Source organism: Lupinus angustifolius, chromosome LG18 (assembly GCF_001865875.1).
Source record: "Lupinus angustifolius cultivar Tanjil chromosome LG18, LupAngTanjil_v1.0, whole genome shotgun sequence".
Lineage (NCBI taxonomy): Eukaryota > Viridiplantae > Streptophyta > Magnoliopsida > Fabales > Fabaceae > Lupinus > Lupinus angustifolius.
In genome coordinates this window covers 13,098,683-13,120,514 of record NC_032026.1, presented here as the reverse complement: position 1 = coordinate 13,120,514, position 21,832 = coordinate 13,098,683, and the positions used below count along the sequence as shown (strand labels likewise).

Sequence of the window (21,832 nt, the reverse complement as noted above, 5' to 3'; positions counted from 1 at the left end):
TTTTGATGTATAATACTAACCTACTCAAACTAAAAACATTTTTACTTATGTTAGTAAAACCCTTTAAAATATAGATTAAAGATCCTTTTCTCACATAAGTTCTCACATGGAGCTTAAAAACAATTTTTACACATTTGTTTTCATTTCAATTTTTTATATAAATATTGTTAATTTATTCAAATAACTGAAAAATCTATTTTCATAATTTACTATATAAAGGTGATCATTTTTACACAACTCAGATAAAAACTAAAATCGTTTTTTTAGCAAAAATATTGAAACAATTTAGCATATCATTGATATAATTATAACCGGTTGTTTATTATAAATAACTATAATTCAATTTTTGCAACTATAACAAACACATGAAGACTTTATTAACTATTAGGCTCCAAATTATAGTCTTTCATATCTCAATTACTGGACCAACCAGTGTTGGTTCAAGTGGTACATGTTTGATTCTCCTTAAGCAAACTTTTGAGTTCGAGACTTATGAATGTAAAAAATATCTGTTGAGAAAGTTAGTCTCATATACCTGTGAGTGTTACTGACTCGGACATGATCACATATAGTGTGAAGATATATGTTATAAACTAAAAAAAAAATTCTCACTTATTGGGCCTCGTTATTGAAACTTGAAAGCCAGGATCCAATGGGAGTGTGAGGCATGGGCATCTCTCTGATAAAGTCGAAGACGCATAGGTAAACAGAAGCGACCCAACAATTCCCACAAATATTTTGATTAGATATCGAAAAGCTCAAGCTAAAAAAATCCCGTGAGGCCGTGACTTCGTAAATAGTAGTAATCATCGGGAAAAGTATAATTTCCACGTTACAAAAATAGGAGTCTCCGAAATATTTATGTCACTTTGATATAAACTCTATGATTTTTGGAAGATGTTTTTGTAAAAGATTCTTAGCATAGTTTGATTTATTTTTATTTGCATTGTTATTAATAAATGAGAATTTAATTCACATGCAGTCTTTGAATTTGTGTTTATTTTTCATTCAAGTATTTTATTATTTAATTTGATGTATTTTGAGATTGAGAAATTATTTATTTCCTTGTAATTTGGTCAAGTAGTGGCTAAATGGTATAGGATAAACAAGGTGACATGTGAAGGATGTAAGAGCACAAGATGACGCAACTAAAAATATGGAGTGCGAGACTTAAAAATAAATATGGAGATTTATTCAATTTCATTAGCCAAATCAGATTGGTTTAATCAATATATGATTACTCTTCGAGATAAGACAAGATACAAATTAAGGAGATGAGAAGAGCTGATTGCAACAAGTCAAGACTCTACTCGACTTTCAATTTTAGAACCAACTTGTGGCTATACTTAAGGGATGGAGATAAGATGATCAAATCAAATTAGATTAGGTTTGTTATGATTATGTTAATTACGATTTTATCTTCAAATTTCAATTTGTTAGGATTATTTTTCTACATAAAATGATAAGAACAAGAGAGTATTATGCATAAATTTATACTTTTTAATATTCCCAAAAAATCTTCCCTTTGCTTATCCATTTTAATATTTACAAAGTATTAGAATATTTTATAGTACAATATATATACTTTTTTTGGTACATGGATAATATATATACTTTTTTGGGTAGATGGATAATATATATACTTTTTTGGGTACATAGATGATATATATACTAGAACTCGAGAAGCACTTTAATCAAAATAAATCTATTCCTGAAATCAGAATCTTTAAACTCAATTTTTCCACCGTTTTTAGTTCCACCTGATTCATAACCACTACTATGTCTGTTCTATCAATCTATCCGTATGGATCTTCTTTCCCCTTCACTCAACTCTACAATCTTATCACATTTAAGAAAACACAACAACAACAACAAAAAGCTTTCGATTCCTCCGCTATTTCCTAAACTTTCATTTCTTATACCTTTATCTTCATTTCGCTCTCATAACACTCACAAAATCACTTCCACCTAACTAAACTTAAATTAACGACCCACTTGTTAGATTTCTTTAAAAATCTCAACTTTCTGTTCCCCAAAATCGTAATTTATGGATCATACCCGAGACAGCAACGTTGTTCAAATAATCACCGGCGGTGAAAACTGGTCCTCCTCCGTCTCCGGCGACCAATCCGTTTGGGCAACCGAAGATGATTACAGATTCTTCAACACCAACAACGACGCTGACTCTACCCCAAAGAGATCGAGGAACTCGCAGGAAGCAACACCGTCGTCTAGCAATAACCGTTCCAAAGCGATTGGGAAAATGTTCTTCAAGACGAAGCTTTGTTGCAAGTTCCGTACCGGCACGTGTCCCTACGTGACTAACTGTAACTTCGCGCACAGTATTGAGGAGCTGCGGCGGCCACCGCCGAACTGGCAGGAGATTGTGGCGGCGCACGAGGAGGAGAAACCGGTACCGCCGGTGGAAGAGTTTCAGATTCCTTCGCTTTCGGGGTATTCAGGGGAGGTGCAGAGGTCTTATAAGGGGAGACATTGCAAGAAGTTTTATACTGAGGAAGGGTGTCCCTATGGTGATAGTTGCACTTTTTTGCATGATGAGAATTCCAGGAATAGAGAGAGCGTGGCTATAAGTTTGGGACCTGGTGGGTATGGTGGAGGTAGTGGTGGGGGCGATGGTGGTGGTGCTGGGAGTAGTGGTGGTGGTGGCGGCGGTAGTTCGAATTTGAAGCCTTCGAATTGGAAGACTAGGATTTGCAATAAGTGGGAGATGACAGGGTATTGCCCGTTTGGGAACAAATGCCATTTTGCTCATGGTGCTACAGGTATGTTGTTTCTCTTTGCCTTTCAATGTTTTATGAGGTTGATGCTAATGTTTCACCTGAATAAAGGTGTTTTTTTAACCGCTCTGTTTTCTTTGTAACTGTGATGCATTGTGAATGCGAATGCCACTCTCGAGTGAATCTTTCTTGGAACCGATGTTATAATTTCCAGAATTTGGTGTTTTAAAACTTAGTAGATAGTTAGGAGTGAATGCTTTAGAGGGATAGTTGAGGTAGCATTTATAATGTAGAAAAGATGGTAGAATCTCATCTTAACCGGTTCGGACAAGTGTTGGGAAGACCACACATGATTTTGAAGTACATGATGCCTATAGATTTGATTATGATAGGATATATGACATATGATACCATTTGCTCCATTAGCCGATACCACCTAGTGAAATTTTTTTGGTTGTTATTTTAAAACATTAGGGCACCACGTAAGTGTTTGTGTTGTCTCTCAATTAACACTTCTTAGCAGTTAGCAGGGTAAATTCTTATTTCATTTTGTACTTCCTATTTCTTAACAAACACATTGTCTCTTTCTTTGGTTGTTAATTTTACTTTCCCAATGCCTTGGATGCTTCAATATCTTTGGTTCCTTTACCTATTTATTTAATTTTTTCAACTCCAGCTACAAGTTTTAGAATGAGAGGATAAAATGCTTAGCTTCCTAAGTTGTGGGCTCAGAATGAAGAGAAAAAAAATGGTTGCTTGCATCCTTGTAGCTCTCGACTAGATGTCATATAGATGGAAATTGATCAATGTTTTCACTGATGTACTTTTTTGCAACTGCTGCATACACAGTGGAAGCAACATTGAAGGAAAGGAAACTTCATTAGAACATACAATATGTTAACTAGAAAGTCCTTAAGGTACTTTCGAATTTAGCTAGACGGTTAGACCTATATGAGAAGCTGATTTAGTTAGCACCTAAACGTCGGGTTTTCTGCAGCTAATAATCGCATCTTTCATGATGCATGTTAGGTTAGGTAGTCAGCAATCTAGTTGAGAAACAAGAAATGAAGAGTATAAACTATTTTACAATCTATTTTCTACCTTTACCAATGTATAGGGAATCCAAATTTTGTAATAAATTTATGATCAACTCCCAAAACTAATGTAATAGAGGAACATAAATGTTTTTTAGTACTTAAAATGATTTATAATTACCCGGTAAAATAGAATTTGATGTTGTTTTCTCATTTTAAATCAACAAAAAAAAAAATGACACGATATCAACAATGACGGGCAAAAGCCCTGATCTTGCTAAAAGTATGAGTTAATGTAATAATGAAAGTTTATTGGAATATGCTAATGTCTTCAAGTAACCAATGGAGCATAGAGAGTTTTGATTGTATTTTGGCCTCTATTATTTATTCAAATGTCTTTCCCATGAAGGGTGAGCCTCGGGCAACGGCAATGTTGCTTGCCTTGTGATACGAATCATGGGTTCAAAATACCCTCTTCGCTTGTGGGGATAAGGTTATGTATCTACCCTTCCCAGACCTTGTGCACTGGGCTCCCCCTCGTCTTTCCCCCTGAGGCTGAGGCTGTGCTCCTCCCTATGTTACTTTAATGCAGTATCATGTTTTGTGAAATTGGTTAGAGAGTGGACTATAAAGCTTCAAACAAGAGCATAAGATGATTCTCAATTTCATTCTTAAGGTATTATGGTTACTCAACATAGTTAAAGATTCTTTTAGCTGAGGCCAAGGTGTCTGAATATGCTACTTATTGTCTTGTATGCACAATTTAACGAATGCATACAGTACTTATTGTTATTTCTGTATGCTCATTTCCATTATTTGAGTATCTGTGTTAGAACTGGTATCTAAGAGAATTGAGATTTAGAGTTGTTGAATAATACTTCAGATTCAAGATCAAATCGATCTTGAATCTATACAACTTTATTGATTTGTAAGAAGAAGAATAGGAAAGATTACAATGGAAAATAGAAACTCCCTAGTAACTGAATTGCTCCAATTCGGTTACTCCCTTTCTAGACTTTCCTCAAAACTATCTATTACAAACCCACCCTTCTTTATTTATACTATTCTCAGATAACTACCTTCAACCAAATTAACTACCCCCAACTGACTTAAGTAACTTCCCTCTAAGTCCCTTTCTTACTTCTCCTAACATACACCTTCGTAGTAGGAGGCCTGGACCTACCCTTATCAATCTGCTTGGAGCATGATTGTAAGGCTGTTTCACAGTTTCAGTATTGGTTCAGTGCTTGTCCCCATGTATTACATTTTGAGATGTTGGCACATACCAAAGTTATTGGCTTACACTGTTTATTTGTCAAAATTATGTCTAGTAAGCCATTTCATAAAAAGTCTGACCCTGATTTTTTTAACTCAGAGTTGAGCACTCATGGTGAGTTTGTGGAGGGAGAAAATGGAGACACCACATTTGCCGGAACTCCTGACACGAAACATGGAGGACTACCTTCAAAAACTCCTGCTGATAGTGTAGTTGCATCAGTTATTCCAGTTGCTCATTCTGATGTCTATCATATTGGTGTTCCTTCACAAAGGCCTCCCATTGTGATTCAGAGGCCAGGACAGAGAACTCATCAGAAGTGGAAAGGTCCAGATAAAATAAGTAGGATATATGGTGATTGGATTGATGACATCGAATAGAGATGCAATCTCCGTGTACTGGAGGCAAGGAAAATAACTGATTAGTACTTGTAATCCCCCCAATGTATTAATAACCTTGAAACTGAATATGTAGATCTTATTTGGATGTTATATTAGAATGTATGTTTATGCCTTCTTGTCTGAATAGAAAAGCCAGGTTTTTTGGACTCCTTCATGTTTATTTATGTAAGATTTTCCATTCTCATCATCTGTTCTTATTAGTTGACATATATGGGGATAGTCATGCAAATTTCACATTTTGGATGTCCAGTTCTGTGTGAGAGGGTGTGTTAAAATATTGAAATCTCACATCGGTATTGAATATGAACCAAAAGCCATTACTTGGGCATCCCATAAACCTTTTTTGGGGGTGAGGTTAGACTTTGTTACTCTAATATAGTGCATTTATGTTCAGTGCAAGTTTCACCTTCCTCTATAAGTTCCTTTTTGGCTGCTGAGTGTAGCAGTAGCTTTCTTGCCTTTGCATCAAACTGTATTATGTTGCGCACTAAGAATACTGGATATGATTGAAGTGAAACAAAGTCAAGGGCACTACCTTAAGTTTCTTCTCCTAATATGTTTGGTGGAGGTTTCACCTTCCTTGTTATGTTCCTTTTAGGCTGCTGAATGTATCAATACCTTGTCTTTGCATCAAATTGTGTTATGTTCACATTCTCCGTAGTGTACTTATGCACCAGGTTTCATGTTTGTTGCACTAAGGATATAATTGCAGTGCAACAATTTTCAGGGCACCACGTGAGTTTGTTTTATACATTCTTGGTCATCCCATTTGAGAATATGACTTGTCTATGTTATGTTTGGCAGAAGTTTAGAATGAAAAAAAAAATGCTAAGGCAAACAAGAAAATAATGTGAACATATGAGATATCTCTATATATATGTGAGAAGATATTGGTTTACACCAAATTGCATTAACTTAACTATTAAATTTTAATAACGTTTTATACAATATAAATTTAATCAAACCAACTGTTGGATTAAAATGGGACGTGTAGCTATGAGGTTTGAATCTTGATATAATGTGAGAGAAATTTTAACCAAATATAAATTGTTTTCATACTTGTTGTCCTATATGACTTAAATTTGAATTTGTTGACTAGGAAAAGTATTTAGGAAAAAATGTTTTTTTTATTCTACACAAACCTTATATAAATTGATTGGATATTCTTTGATAATAACGGGTTATATAACAAATTGTATCTCATATTTATATACAATTTAAGAGTTTTACAAACACAATAGTCCACACACTTCCATTGATTCAGATTTATTGTAGATAGTGTTCGGATATAAGCCCTCATTGTTCTCATAAGGACTCGTTCAATACCAATGCTCTCGCAACCAAAGGCTACCATCTAGTGCTCCCTTAACACATTGAAATACATCTCCTTGATTCTCCATATTTTGTGCCATAGAATCTCTCACCTTCAAAATCGAAAAAGAATAAAAAAAGAACAACAAAGAGAAATAATTTAAAACAAAACAAAAGAGAAAAAAATCTCATCATCACTTTACCTCATTGTTTCCCTTGCTTCATGTTTATGCTTAAACTTCTCTCATCCATGCAAAGAAAGAACCAAATGATGAAAACTCAAGAATAATAATTAAGCCCTTCCCTTACTACTTCTGGGACAAAAAAACCATTGATTTTTTTTAACCTTGACAAATAAATGTCTTCATCAAAACCAGATGATTCTGAATCTCCACCATCTTCATCATATAACAGCCCACCAACGCTTATAGCTCTTGCCCTAGCCTTGGTTGTTGTGTGTTTTGTTGGTTTCAGCATTGTCTATTTCTGCAGGTGTTATTTAACTAGCATTTTCAATGCTTGGGCCATTCAACGTTCAACCTCACTTGGTGGTTCCCTTGTTAACAATGTTTCTTCTTCTCCCAATAGAGGTCTTGACCCTTCTGTTCTTCACACTTTCCCTACATTTCCGTATTCATCTGTTAAGGATCTTAGAAAAGAGAAGTATAGCCTCGAATGCGCAATATGTTTGCTTGAATTCGAAGATGATAGCGTGCTGCGCTTGTTAACCGTTTGTTGCCATGTTTTTCATCAAGAATGCATTGACCTATGGCTTTGTTCTAACAAGACATGCCCAGTTTGCCGCAAAGAACTTGATTCAGCAATCGTCGAGGTGCGAAATTCTCAGGAGCGAGGTGAGGATAATGCTGCTGATGTTGAACAAGAGAGGAGGGGTGATGTGTGCATTGATGTAAAAGAAGGCGAAGATCATCTTCGACATAGTGACAATGATGATAATGATAATAATGAAACAATTCCTTCGAGTAGGAATGCGCAAACACGTGGAGAACACATGTTTACGAAGTCACACTCGACCGGGCATTCTATAGTTATGATTAGAGGAGAAGATGAAGGAAATGATAATGACAAATATAAGTTGAGATTGCCAGAGCATGTAGCAGTATTAAAAATTATAGGAGGTGGTGGCCACAACCATTCAAAGAGTTGTTCAAGTTACAAGGATGTGACAAGGCATGTTGCACCTTGTAGTAATTGTGGTTATGTTGAAACTGTATCTGGTTGCTCTTCTAGTAAAGGGTAATCAAAATGTTTAAAGCTTCTTATTCCATTCTAATTATATTCCTTTTTTCCTTCTTGTTTAAAATTTCAGATGGACTTGGAGATATAGAAGATGGTATAGACTTAGTTTAGTTGTACATGTTTAGAATTTTAGATACAAAGGTTAATTAATTTGTGTTTTACTATTGGAACTATTTAGATGACAACACTTTCCTTTATTCTCAAGGTGGCCTTAAAATGGATATGGGCAGTGGGGTTATAGTTATTTGAAAGGTTCAATTTGTGCTTAATTATCTTGCATCAAATGTTTATGGTTGAGATATCGGTTTAGTGGTTAATGCATGTATAATATTAAGTCAAAGACTCAATTCTAGTTATAGTTTATTATCCTTTTGTGTAAGAAACTTATTGGAAAACACATCACACACTTCTAAAATAATTAATTTCTTATATATAGAGTAAATAATATTCTTTATTCTACCAATATATGTTTATATTATATTTAATGTGCATAGTCCCAAAATAATTATTTCCTTACTTACATATAAATGGCAAATAAACATCCTTTATTCTACCAATATGTGTTTATATTATATTTAACTTGTATGTTTACACCTAAAGAAAACTCTTCCATAATATTATTATTTACATAAACATAAATTTGGATTTCATTAATTCAAACATTTTTATCAGGATGCGTGAGGGCTTTAACAAATATCATTTCTAGGAATCAAACATTTAATATTTTAATCATCTCAATGATTTAGGGGGCCTTTAATAATACATCTAAGCTTTTTTTTTTAATCCATGAGACGTTACACAATTATTATGCCTTAAAACAATGTTGTTAAAACCATTCCAGTTATCAAACTGATCAGGATACTGATTTCAACAAGTGGTTCAGTAATTAAATCGCATGCCGCAGTTAAACCGGACATACCAACTTATATATATATATAAACATATAACAAAAAAATTTCAACTAAGTTATACTCAAATTTATAATTCATATTCATAATCTACTCAAAATTAACATAAACAAACAATTTAAGTCTTTAACAAATTCAAAGTCTAAATTGTAAAACATATATCAATACAAAAGTTCACTTAACAAAAGCAAAAATATGAATAAATGACACAAGTTCATAACTCACCATACAAAGTAAATAAATTTGGAGTTTTAACATTTAACACAAAGGAATCAAAATTGTCTCATATGAAAGTTTCATTTTTGCACCAAATCCTACATTCAGACACAGTTAGTTGACTTCAAGATTACACACTAATATTAGGAACCAAAAAATATAATCTACTTATACCTTGGAAACATGTGCCTTGAGTGTTGAAGAGTAGTTGCAAGGAGAGGTCACCATATAATGAGTTTTTAAGTTTAAAAAAATAAATATGTGTTTAAACCAGTCGGTTTAGCCAATTCCAGCCGGTTCATTAATTTTGACCGGTTTTAATACTTGGTCGGTTCAACATCTATACTGTACCGGTTAGGGGTCTGGCTCACCAGTTTTTCGATCAAACCGGCCGATACGGTACAGTTTCTACATCCTTGCTTAAAAATACTCACATGTCAAATCTGTAAAGTTTAATCTAACTACTCCAAAAATACATCCATTATGAAATAATTAAGAAAAAACTAGATATTATGGCCATTATGGCAAAAGCCTCTTTCAACACTTTTTTATCTAATAAAATTTGGACACTTATTAAAAAAAGTAATACATCGTTTTAACTTAATTTCTCATTTTTCAAATTTTTAGTAGTTTTGAAAATTTTATTGGATTGAATAAGAATTGGAAGTTTTGAGAGAGATAGTGCTACATGAGGAGTTTAAAACCCTAATCCAATCCTACCAATTCCCTTATTTCTTTTCGAAATTGTAAGCTTTGAATAACCAAGTTTATAAGTTGTGTATAAAGGGAGATCGAGAATGAAATGGAAAAAATATCCCAGTGATGAGTCGGGTGGAATTGCGCATTGCAACACAAATGTGACGATGTTCTCTGTTTACCTTTCAGATTCTGGTCACTCTATGGTCAGTCCCCACAAACTTCTTACCTTACAATCTGACATTCATTGTTATGGTAATTGTACATGATAACTTCTAGGAAACTGAAAAGGGTAATGGAAACTTATGGTCATGAGTTGAGTTGAGTTTTCGAGGGGAATAAAAAAAAATAAGACTTTAAAGCTATGTCAAGAGTGTAATTTATGGCTCTCACAACTTTTATTTTCATTTTTTTCATCTCCAAAACCTAACTTACAATTGGTATCTTAATTTTTCAAAATTGCTCTTCTACAATGATGCAATTGATAATTTGTTTGATGCGGAGTTTCCAAATGATAAGTTATTTCTTCAAGTACCGGAGGATTCAGATTCCAATGCTGTTGATTAGTCCATTCCAGCGATTAGTTTGTGATTTTTTCCTTCTAATAACAACCGGTAGGGATGGTCGGGTGGGGTTATTTTCAATGGGATCCTTATGAATGGGCCCATTCGAGTGTTGCAATGTGGGAGAATTAATTTAACCTTGAAATTCATGATCACTGGGTTATGTGAATAAACACATAAGTGAGCTTGATATCACATGGGGTGTATGAGTTTTTTCCACTTACGCATGTTATGTTGCTCAGCTTGTCAATTTCTATTCAACTTGGGACTTACTTATTTTCCAACAAAGAAAATGTGTTGTTCAATGTCTATTTTCAAACACCGCATCTTATTAAGCACACCAACCCTTCTGTTTTGACACCTGAAAGTATCGTGACCTAGGTTCTGCAACTTAACATCTGAAGAGAATAAAGTTTTGGTCAATGTATTGAAATAAATATGTGAAACACAAGAATGAAGGTTAAATTGTGTTTATTAGAAACTTTTGGTAGAATACCAATCTAATTTATGCACTTAGAAGGTTTTTAAGAATAGAGTGATAAGAAAACACATTTATAGTACAACAAGAATGGGTGAGATTTAATTTTTGGTAGAATACCAATCTAATTTATGTTAGTATTTTGTGGTGGGTGAGATTTGAATGCTCAACCTCCTTATCACTCCACTCCCTAACCCTCCACCCTTTCTTTAATGCATTCATTCCTAATTCGCATTCAATTCTACCATCTTTTCTACAATAGAAACCTTTATGCATAACAAAAATCACTTTTCTGAAACTTCCCTTTATTATAGTACAACAAGAATGTTCTTTGCTGCAGAGATATAATATGGTAGTTGACTTCTGCTTGTACTGAGGAGAAAAGTGTGGAATCTAGCATTCTTCATTTTAGTGGTCATTCGACAGACTAGGTATTGATTAGACCAAGAGTTTCATTAGGCAGAGAATAGTTGACTTTCCATTAGATGGAACAAGTCTCGGCTCCTCATTAGAATTCTTCTTCATCAGATGAAGTCTTTGAGAGTCTATTAGACAATGACCTTTGTCGTCAAATAGACACAAGTACACAGGACGGTTCTCTCTCATATGCTTTAGAAGACGGAACCCTTTTTAATTGTCTTTTAGGGATCTTATGTTCCTTATGTATCATTTGCTGCGCATTTGATAAGATAAGTTAGGAAACTTCACATTGTTTATTCAATTTTATTTGTTTGTTATCCATCAAAACCTAGGTAAATGACCATCAAATGTCTTGAGACTTAACATGTATATCTTAGGTCAATCCTCATGTTTTCTGCAAACCTGAAAGTTCTGATGCCTTTCTAATTTCTATGTTCAAGACAATCATATGGAAGCCACTTAGAATGTGTTTGCTCTACATTCTGCTTGAAGGAAAAGGAGAAATCACTCTTTCCAATATACTTTGTGCGAGTAGAATTTTTCTTACTTTGGGGCCTTATACGTCATGCAAACATAAATCACACATGTCCTATTTTCCTTCTTTTAGGGGCCTTATTTTCCTTCTTTTGGGCATGTTGGGGTGAATGCAGTGTGCATCAAAATTTTCATTTTATTTGCTGCTGTCTAAATCCTTATTTCCTTTATGCATTAGTGCCGACAATATTCCGACATTGGTTATCTTCCTAGCAAGTTAACTTTATATTTAAGTATTATCCTTTTTTGTTGTCTTTTGAAATCTGTTTCTTATGTACAATTTGTGAAAGTTTTGGGGTGAATAAGAAACTAAATTTTGGTTAAGGATCCAGCCTGCATTTGTGGAGAAGTTATTATTTTCTGTTAAGACTTGGTCATAACCTCATTCCCACGTTTTGCTGCTGTTTGTGGCAGAATAAGTAGCAGTTTCTTTTTAAAACTTTCATGTAATGCATAATTCTTCATTCTTATCAGTATAAAAAAAAAGCAGAACAGTTACAAGCACTTGTAAAGGGTGAGTTTCTAGAGTTAGTAGAGATTTGATCCTTGAGAGAAGAGTGTGAAATATTGTAATATGTTTAAAGCTTGGTCATAGTGAAATATTTGATCTGTTTGAAGCTTGGTCATAGTGAAATATTTGATCTATTGTCTGTGGATGTAGGATTTAATCCGAACCACGTTAATTTTCTGTGCTCATTTATTTGATTTATAATTGTGAAGCTTGTAGTGGTCGAGTGTGGATTAATTCAGTGTTTAATCCTATCACAATTGAATTTATGTTTTCAGTGGCACCAATTCTTTCTAATGCATGAATTAGATCTTTACCTGATTTCTAATGAAAGAGGAATGCATATCACCAAAAAACAAGGAATGGATTTTTCGAAAACTATCTTTAACCAGTGCACTTCTTGTTTAGATTGTTTTAGTCAAATAATCTTCAGGAGGATTTGGTTTATGACAGAATACATTAATGTTGTTTGATCCATATAAATGACTCAACCTCATGGGAAAAGGTTTTGATTTTTTTGCATCAGGATTTTGACTTGTAACTTCTTGGTGTTCATTTTGGAAACAATCTTATATTTGGAAGCCACTCCTCTGCATTTAGAAATGGCAGATGGAATAGGATGAGGTTCAGGGTTCTCTCTGTACTGGCAAAGCTCAATCTGTTACTTGTTTAATCATTTTGCATACGCGTAATGTCAATGGTTTTGAAATGTTTTTTTTTTCATGATTGCCTAAGTTGGGTTATTAACTGTGCTTCTAGACAGGATTCTAGAGAATGTTCCCAAAGGACGGCAGAATGTCTCTCTATGTTTAAGTATCCTAATTGGAAGGTCATTTATTTGGCATGAATGAATGGAAACTAATAATGATCACTTTGTGCAGTGCAACCTGCAACACATCACTATGGTATTGGCTGACAACCTATTCTTACTTTTAACTCATTTGGTTGCTGTTTAACATAATTTGATGGGGCATGTTGACGTTGTAGCTTGTACTGAGCTTTCAGCTTATTGGGATTCTTTTGTTGATTTTATCTGGACTAGTAGTGGCTAGATTATATTGATGCAATTTGATTTTCTTGTACTAAAATTGCAGTGGCATGGATTTTAGTTCAGTATCACAATTCTGATTTTAAAACAGAAGTGTGGAGTCTATCTCTGACAATGCAATTGCCAATCAGTCTGCTGATGGATTTTGTTTGAAGATTTGAATGTCACTCATTTTTCATCTGTTATCAATCTAATATCGGCTGGTTGATATTATTCGTGGAAGTAAAACTTCAGTACTCAGCACATAGCTGGGACGTGGTGGCTACATTTCCTCTGGTGTGCAAAATATTTTGTTACGTTTATATGCTTTCTCTCTGTCTTTCAGTAATAATTCTTTAATTTGTATGCAGTAAATTATCTTTATGGGGCTGCCAAATTTGTCTGTTGATACCTCTGTATTATCAAACGTAGCCCTTGTATCTTGTATTACTTGTGTATATTTTATCAACCGTGGTTTGAATTTCTGATTATTTTGGTCTGTTAGCGTCATTATCTAGTTTAAAAATAGCTTTATTTCCTCTTTGTTAATCATCCAGTAAACTTATCATAATACTCTGTTTGTCAATTATAATTTAGAATGTGATAAGTTATGGGCTGTATTCTAATAGGGACTGAACATAGGGCTGATATTTGATGGCACATTATATATTGATGACAGCCATTTCCATGCACATGCAAATGCATGTTATCCTTGCATGGACACTGATTTATCACTAATTGCAAACACAACCCACAACCCATACTGTGACGTGTGTTTGTTTGCTATGCTTCACTTTCGTGCATTCCAATTTGTCATGCATTTAGAAGTTCTCGTATATCATGATGCTCAGTGAAAAAAGTAGATGGAAAAACAAAAGAAGCTTCAATGTTCTTTCTAATGTATATATAATTGGAAAATAATATGGAAAATGAATCATGGTGACTTTTATGTAAGTTAAGTGGTGAGGACCTGGGTGATGTACTTTTAACGTGAATGGAAGATTTACACTACAGTCACATGGTTAACCTAACAGAGGTCTGACATGTTGGACCACGGTCCAAGGTCCAATTCTGTCCTTCATATGTCTTCATCAGCACATAAGGCTAAAGGTCTGGTGTTAGTAACATCTCTTTTTTCATCCTACTTACATGCACACTTTCACATGCTTAAGAATACGACATTCATAATAATAATACTTATTAACTTTTAGTCTAACGAGGCTTCATTTCACTCAATTACATTTCCATGTTTGAGATCACGTAGTAGTATGGTTAACTCATAGATTTTCCTTGTCAAACTACTGGTGGTCCTACTCATAATCAATTTCAGAGACTGTTTTCTTTTGATTTGATTCATTTTCTTTGTCAAGGTTTTATTTGGAGAGGTTGCTTATTGTGATTTAGGTTTGGAAAAGATGTGAATCAAGTCAAACTAGATTCAACTCGAAAAATGAGCTTCTTGACTTGTCAGTTTGAATGATGATTATTTATTGAACACATAAAATTATTATTTTTACATATATCTCTATATATATACTTGATTTATTCTATGAACCTAACGAGTCAAACTATATTTGGTTCAAGTTCGACTTGTTTATTTAACGAGTTTAATTTTTATTTCAAGTATGACTTATTTGGTTCATAAAGTTTATTGAGCTAAATAGTAAGTTGATTTTCAAACTAATGTTGAATTAGATCAGTTTATTCTCAACCCTAACTGTGTTTGTTTCTCTACCCTCAAAAAATTAATAATGTGAAATTGACCCTTGTCAAGTGCTTTGGTAATCAATTACTCTCTCCATCATCATTTATAAAACATTTTTTTAGAAAGTGTATTTATCATTATATATAAAAAACTTTATAATAGGTAGAATTCAAATAATTTATAACATATGAGTTCTTAGTAATGGGGAAATACTGATATTATTTATTATTTACTACATACTGCAATTAATCTTTCGCTTTTCATAATACTTTGAGAATGATAATATAATTTTTGATAAATTTAAGTTGTAACCTTTTTTATCCAATATTTTTACTATATGTGAATTAGTTAGTAAATAATTTGGTAAAGCAAGCATGAGTGGTTGTAGCATATATCTGATACAAATATAGTATATTTTTAAGAAAAAGTTATGTATTTAGTAGGTACATATATAGATTTTAATATATGCTGGCTTCCCCTGCATAACGGTGCCCCCCTCCCTCCACTGTCTTCTGGACCCATCCATGGTGCCAAACTAACATCTCATTTCCCCAAAGTTCACATATGATGTCAAAAATCATCTACAGTTTCAGTCTTCAGCATATGACGATCATGAATTTCAGGATAAAGTATATTGTTGAATTGGTACGAGTTCTTGTACCCTTGAGTATCTTCCTCACATGGATTAACCTCTACCGTTGATTCTCAAGTTAACAACACCAAAATGCTTATATATATGGCCTTGACATGTAATAATATGTCCAATAATAAAAGAGTTTATTATTCATCTTAATTGAATAATGATAAACATACGAATAATGAATCGTACAGTGATTTGAAGATGTTATTCTTTGTCTAAATAGTTATATATGGGAATCTCGGGTAAGTGGGTCAGTCATTTCCTGCAAACTCCAACACAGATTTGAATGTGAGGAGTAGCTATTTCACAGCTTGTTGTGTTGTTTGTATGCATATTTCTATATAGATTTGGGCCCCTACCCACTCTACTATTGCAGAAGCTGTGCCAGTCTTTGACAGCATCTATATGAATTTGTGAAGTGAAGGGAACCAAAGCATGGATGATTGATGAGCCTGTTTCCTTTTTCCTACACTTTCTCATTACTGAAAAGCATAACACCTTTTCTGTCCTTCCTCACGTGCTGCATATCCTCTAATCTAAATTACCCTTTTCCAATATTTAACTTTGCTCAAACACCTTTCACACTAATTTTATATACACCTTTTACACTAATAATCAATGTCTAAATTAAATGCTGTGTACTACATGGTGACCAAAAATGTTAATTGATTACCAACATTGATAATCCATCAACATATCTGATCATTATTTAATACATGTTTATAATTTACTTGCACACTAATCAACCATGTAAAATTCTCCTGCAGGATTTGGTAAATAAATAGAAAAATTGTATAACTTTACACCTTTTCCTTTGTCTCAAATTGTATCAACCGGTATTTGCTATAAATGATTGTTATGCTGTATTAATAAGAGCCCATGAAGACTCTCTGATAATTTATCTCTCAGCAAGAAGAAAATTGAGGCCAATGGCTTTAGAAACTCTTCCATCTAATGAGTTTTCCAACTTCATTATCTATGACACTATCTTTGCCACCCCATTTAGCAGCCATAACATGTCAGAGGCTAGTTTCTTAATAGAACATGACAGTGTTAAATATCATGAACAACACCATGACCCTAATGCATTCGATAACTACGCATTCGGGGCGCGAAAATGCCAATCCGGTGAACCAGAAGCCGTTGGTCGGAGACAGACTTTTGCGAGGCAAGGGAGGAAAAAGAGGAGAAGAAAAGCAAGAGTTTGCAAGAACAAGGAAGAGGCTGAGGCTCAAAGAATGACTCACATTACAGTAGAAAGGAACCGGAGAAAGCAGATGAATGAACATCTTGCTGTTCTGCGTTCACTCATGCCTGAATCCTATGTCCAAAGGGTTTGCCACTTTGTCTTTTCACCTTTATTTCTTTTTCAGTCATGTCTTTCTCATAAGAATGTACTTGGGAATTTTTCACAACTTTGCTAGGAAATATGTTATGGTCCCAAATAGCAAAGCTGTGGAGATATTCTCTTTTCAGAAAACTGCTAAGCAGAACAAAGTTAAAGTGGTACAAGCAAATTCAAAACTTCATCAGAATAAATCTGAGTTGAATCCTAAAGCTATGTTATAATGTGCACAAGATAATATTCTGTATGTTGGATATTCATTTCTTTGAAACGTTAGAATGAAACAACACTAATAAGCCTAATAATTTGAAGTTTGAAAATAAACATGCTTTTTGATATCATACTTTGGGCAACTTAGAAAGCTTCATATATTAAAACTTTTATTATCTATTTCCTAAGTTCCACTGCTTATTACATGTGCATATTTATAATTTTCAGGGTGATCAGGCCTCTATAGTTGGTGGTGCTATAGAATTTGTGAAGGAACTCGAGCACCTTTTGCAATCCCTTGAGACTAAAAAAATGCATCTTTTAGATAAAGAAGTGCCACAAGCCATTGAAGATACAGCCATTTCAAAAACCATGGCACCCCCTTTTGCACAATTTTTTGTGCATCCACAGTACACATGGTCCCAGGCTCCTAACAAACACACATCTAAGAATAAGGCAGGAGCCATAGCTGATATCGAGGTTACTTTGATCGAAATGCATGCAAGCATTCGAATTCTATCGCAAAGAAGACTCAGGCAGCTATCGAAGTTGGTTGCTGGATTTCAAACACTCTACCTCACCATACTACACCTCAATGTCACCACCACAGACCCTTTGGTACTCTATTCTGTCAGTGCTAAGGTATGCATTCATGTAACAATAGTGTATGCTACACAGGGTTATGTCAGTGACATTTTTTCCTGGCCAAGCATAGTTTACAATTAATGTTGCAGAAAAAAGGCTTTGCTTTAAGTGCCAAAGTAGTACTTGAGATGTTATTGTTGATTAATTGAAAATGTTGTCCTTGTATACAATTATGATTACTTGGATAAACTCTTTAGCTAAAATTGTCATTTTTTTGGTGAAGGTTGAAGAAGAATGTCAACTTGGTTCTGTAGATAACATTGCAACTGCAATTCACCACTTGCTTATAGTGATTGATCAAGAGGCTTCCCTCTGTTGTTGATCAGGTTTATTTGGTGAACAGAATATTTGCCTAGAGTTTGAGTTTTTGTTTGTGTTTTGTTAGGTCTGCAGTTGAAGTGTTAATGTTAAGTTAGTTTCTGTATATGGTGTTTTAGTTCCTTGAAGAAGTGTACTTTTGTTTAGGATTTGGGAATGATATCTACAAAACTCAACTGACTTGGTTTAAAGACCAAATGGAAATTGAATTGCTGACTAAGTTGCATTAAATGATTGAATGTGTGTCAAAAACTCAAGACTTGATTGTAAAATTGGTATTCATAGCCTTAAACAACCTGAGTAACTTACACTAACACTACATACTACGTTAACCCTCCTTTACATTTTTGTAAAATCATGACCAACAACAATTAATTTAAGTAAATGTTCAATCGACTGAGTGATGGACCAAAAAAACACATTCTCAAATAATTGACTCATTGCTCCATTAGTTGATCATGTTTTCCTTCCATCTTATAAGATTAAGGAAGTAGGTCTTCCGCTAAACAATGGTTCAAAATCCACCATCTCAGCAAATTGCCTTACTCTTCCGTGAGATGCAACCTAAATCTTATGCATGGTTGTTAAACTTGTGACTTCCCACTCATGAACTAGTATGAGTTTACCTATTTAAAATATATACAAAAACATAATATAGCTAATAATCTATCAATAATATATTAACATATCTTAGCTGATAGGCTAATGTATTAAGATAACATTTATTAAAAAAATAAGTTAATATAATATATATATAAGGATGATCCGTTTACACCTCATTTAAGTTACATTCAATCTCAGTCATTAATTTTCTTTCTTTTTTAGACCCAACAGATCGAATGAGTGACTGAAATTAAATGTAACTAGTATAATTTAAATTAGGTGTAAACGAATCCTCCTATATGTATAATCCATAATACATAACATATGTATGCCAAGTGAGTGTTTTTTATGATTAGTCATGAAAAATCATCATTTTAATATTTTTGTCATAAAACAATATCGTTTTGAGTGTTTAGAAAATGTAATTTGAGATTTTAGTGAACTTTTAAACTCAATGGCAAACTCACGAGCTTATTCGAGTTTACTCGAATTCTTCCAGATTTGATTTAAGAATGATGTTACTATATAAGGTATTGGCTGACAGATCTATGAGTTGGCCACCTCTACATCCATATTGGTCAACTCATTAACTACTCATCAGATTTTATCTTCATCTTTTCTACCCAAAATTGCAAAACTGGAGCTACATTTGACTTAGTCATATTTAAACCACTTCTTTCTTTGAATCTAAATAAGGAACATTAATCTCATTCAATCAACATTTGCAGGATCTCATTATGACCCAATAACAGCCTCCTAACCCATCTTCACTCAACAACTACATTCAGCTAAACCTCTTCACTCATGAATTTTGCACATTATTTTAGTGACTAAGTAATTGACCTGTTCAGTAACAACTTTAGACTCCAATTTGCCTCAGCAAATCTATTCAGATTACTTAGCCTCAGCTATATTTGGTTTAATTAGTGTTTCTCAGCTATTTATCCCATCTCCACAACTTGGCCCACACAACAATTTTTCTGTGCTATAACATAACAAAAAAAAATTGATTTAAGATGAACAAAGTATATTATAATGAGCAAAAGCAAATTTAACATTTTATCTCTATCCTGCTGGTTTTGTCCATTAGAAGCTTTTGGATTAAAAAAATCATTCACTTGTGAGTTGACATACCCTCTATTATATACTATATCCACAGGATGAAGTAGAAAACAAAATTGAATTTTGTACATTTCTCGTTATGGATTGAGATAATGAACATTTAAGATATGGGACCATGATTTATCCAGCAATATATATAAGTAAATATCACCGCTGGCCTGAAATTCTTATTTGAAGTAATAAAAAAAGGAGCTCATGAACTTTAAAGACACATTTTGGATTTATCTCACAAGGTTGTAATCGGTGGTTGCCTTTGTTAAAAACAAGAGATGGGAACATTGAATTTGTACTGAAAAGATGCACTAATGTTTTTATTTTTCTTTTAACAAGAGGAAACTAGCTTAGCTTGGCTATGTTTGATTAAACTTATTTGTGCAACTGCACTGAAGTTGGAACTTATATTCACACTCAAAATATAGCTTGACATGCATGTTTTTTCTATTGTCTTTTTGCATTTGGGCTTGCATGGTATTTAGGATATTTAAAAGTCTAGACCCTGATTTTGATTGAATCAATATTTTTTAGAATGTTTCATCACCCTATAGAATATAGACGAGAGATTGAGGAACATACACTTAGGTGAAAATCTGTCATTAACTTTTTATACATAACCATTTGATCTAAAAGTGAATTAGTGTGTCTTGCTAAATCAGAACATAAAACAATTACTAGAAACGTTAGGTAATTTCCAATTTTCAATCCTAGTCTATCTTCTTTACACACCCATTGTCAAAGATAATGGAAGCATTTTTCAACTAGGGGAGGGAGAGTGCGTGAATTACTAACTTTTGTTGTAAGTATTGGGAATTGGGATATTTGATACGTGTCTTAGATGAAGGTTAAAGGGCTTTGTGGGGTCGATGCAATATTTATATTGTATTTGGTTCTCAGCTTTCAGTTTTGTTTCTTTGTTCTCAATTGATAGAGATGTATCACTATCAAGACAATGTGTCCACTAGTGTAAACCAGAAGCAGATATAGACATGCATGTGACCAAACCATTATCTACTTTAGATTTATTAAGTCATATTTTTCTTCCCTTACAAATGCCTTTTTCAATATAAACAATAACATACTTTTAACCAGATTAATAAAGCAGATTGAAAAAAGTGCTTCCGAATTGGAGAGAAAAAATAGGGGAGAGAATGGTGCCAAATCAGCCAATGCATATGGTTTATCAGTTTGGGTTGATAATAAGAATTGGCTTCTGAATATCTATTGTAGGGTAAAGTTTCAGTCAAGCTATAAAGTATAAAGCCTCCAAATTATGGGCCCAACCACAAAAACAGGTATTGGGTCTATCCATCTAAACGCACTCTGAGATGTGAATGATCCATCCCTTTTGGGTTTTTCCCGGAGAAAAAAAATGTGACCCATGGATATAAGAATATTATTATTCATTCCACATTAGATTATTTTAAATATAAAGTAAAATAAAACAAACGATTATTTTGTTTTACTTCCATATACATATTCTTGATGCTGTGATTGCAGCATGGTTATCTATATCTAACTAAAGATGTTGATATTGTGTTGTGCACCAATCCATAGACATCGTCATAATAAAAATCATGAATTCAACTTAAAACTTATATATGCTACCAAAGACTCATTTTCTTGTTGTTGCGTGTTAACAAGGGTAAGTATCTTAAGCAAGCAAAGATCATATGAAATTATGAATCGATATTTGTCACTATAATGGTCCTGATCATTCTTTGGAATTGCTCAAAAGATTGGGCTGGAAGTTATGGCAGACATGTAAATACATTGTCTTACAAGCACCATTGGACTAGTTAAGGATAACCTTGTCCAACTACATGGTCAGATTTAATTCAATATTCACTAAATAAAAATTGACCCACAAAAAATATTTT

At 33.6% G+C, this 21,832-nt stretch overlaps 3 protein-coding genes and 1 long non-coding RNA gene across 5 annotated transcripts; all 4 read left to right on the top strand.

Moving 5' to 3' along the window:
• On the top strand, positions 1,693 to 5,633 carry LOC109332105 (zinc finger CCCH domain-containing protein 12-like). The gene is made up of 2 exons (XM_019566931.1): positions 1,693 to 2,783; positions 5,148 to 5,633. The coding sequence occupies exons 1-2, from the start codon at positions 2,048 to 2,050 to the stop codon at positions 5,426 to 5,428; spliced, it is 1,017 nt and encodes a 338-aa protein (XP_019422476.1). The 5' UTR covers positions 1,693 to 2,047; the 3' UTR covers positions 5,429 to 5,633.
• On the top strand, positions 7,119 to 8,021 carry LOC109332567 (RING-H2 finger protein ATL29-like). The gene has a single exon (XM_019567545.1). The coding sequence runs from the start codon at positions 7,119 to 7,121 to the stop codon at positions 8,019 to 8,021; it is 903 nt and encodes a 300-aa protein (XP_019423090.1).
• Positions 9,848 to 13,998, top strand: LOC109333472. 2 transcript variants are annotated; one of them, XR_002106018.1, is made up of 3 exons: positions 9,848 to 10,035; positions 12,870 to 13,667; positions 13,742 to 13,998. It is a non-coding gene; the product is annotated as an uncharacterized LOC109333472 (long non-coding RNA). The 2 variants fall into 2 exon arrangements; XR_002106019.1 differs by having other exon boundaries at positions 9,848 to 10,046.
• LOC109333470 (transcription factor bHLH71-like) lies at positions 16,533 to 18,458 on the top strand. The gene is made up of 3 exons (XM_019568965.1): positions 16,533 to 17,049; positions 17,499 to 17,912; positions 18,139 to 18,458. Exons 1-3 carry the CDS (start codon positions 16,645 to 16,647, stop codon positions 18,235 to 18,237), a joined length of 918 nt encoding a protein of 305 aa, XP_019424510.1. The 5' UTR covers positions 16,533 to 16,644; the 3' UTR covers positions 18,238 to 18,458.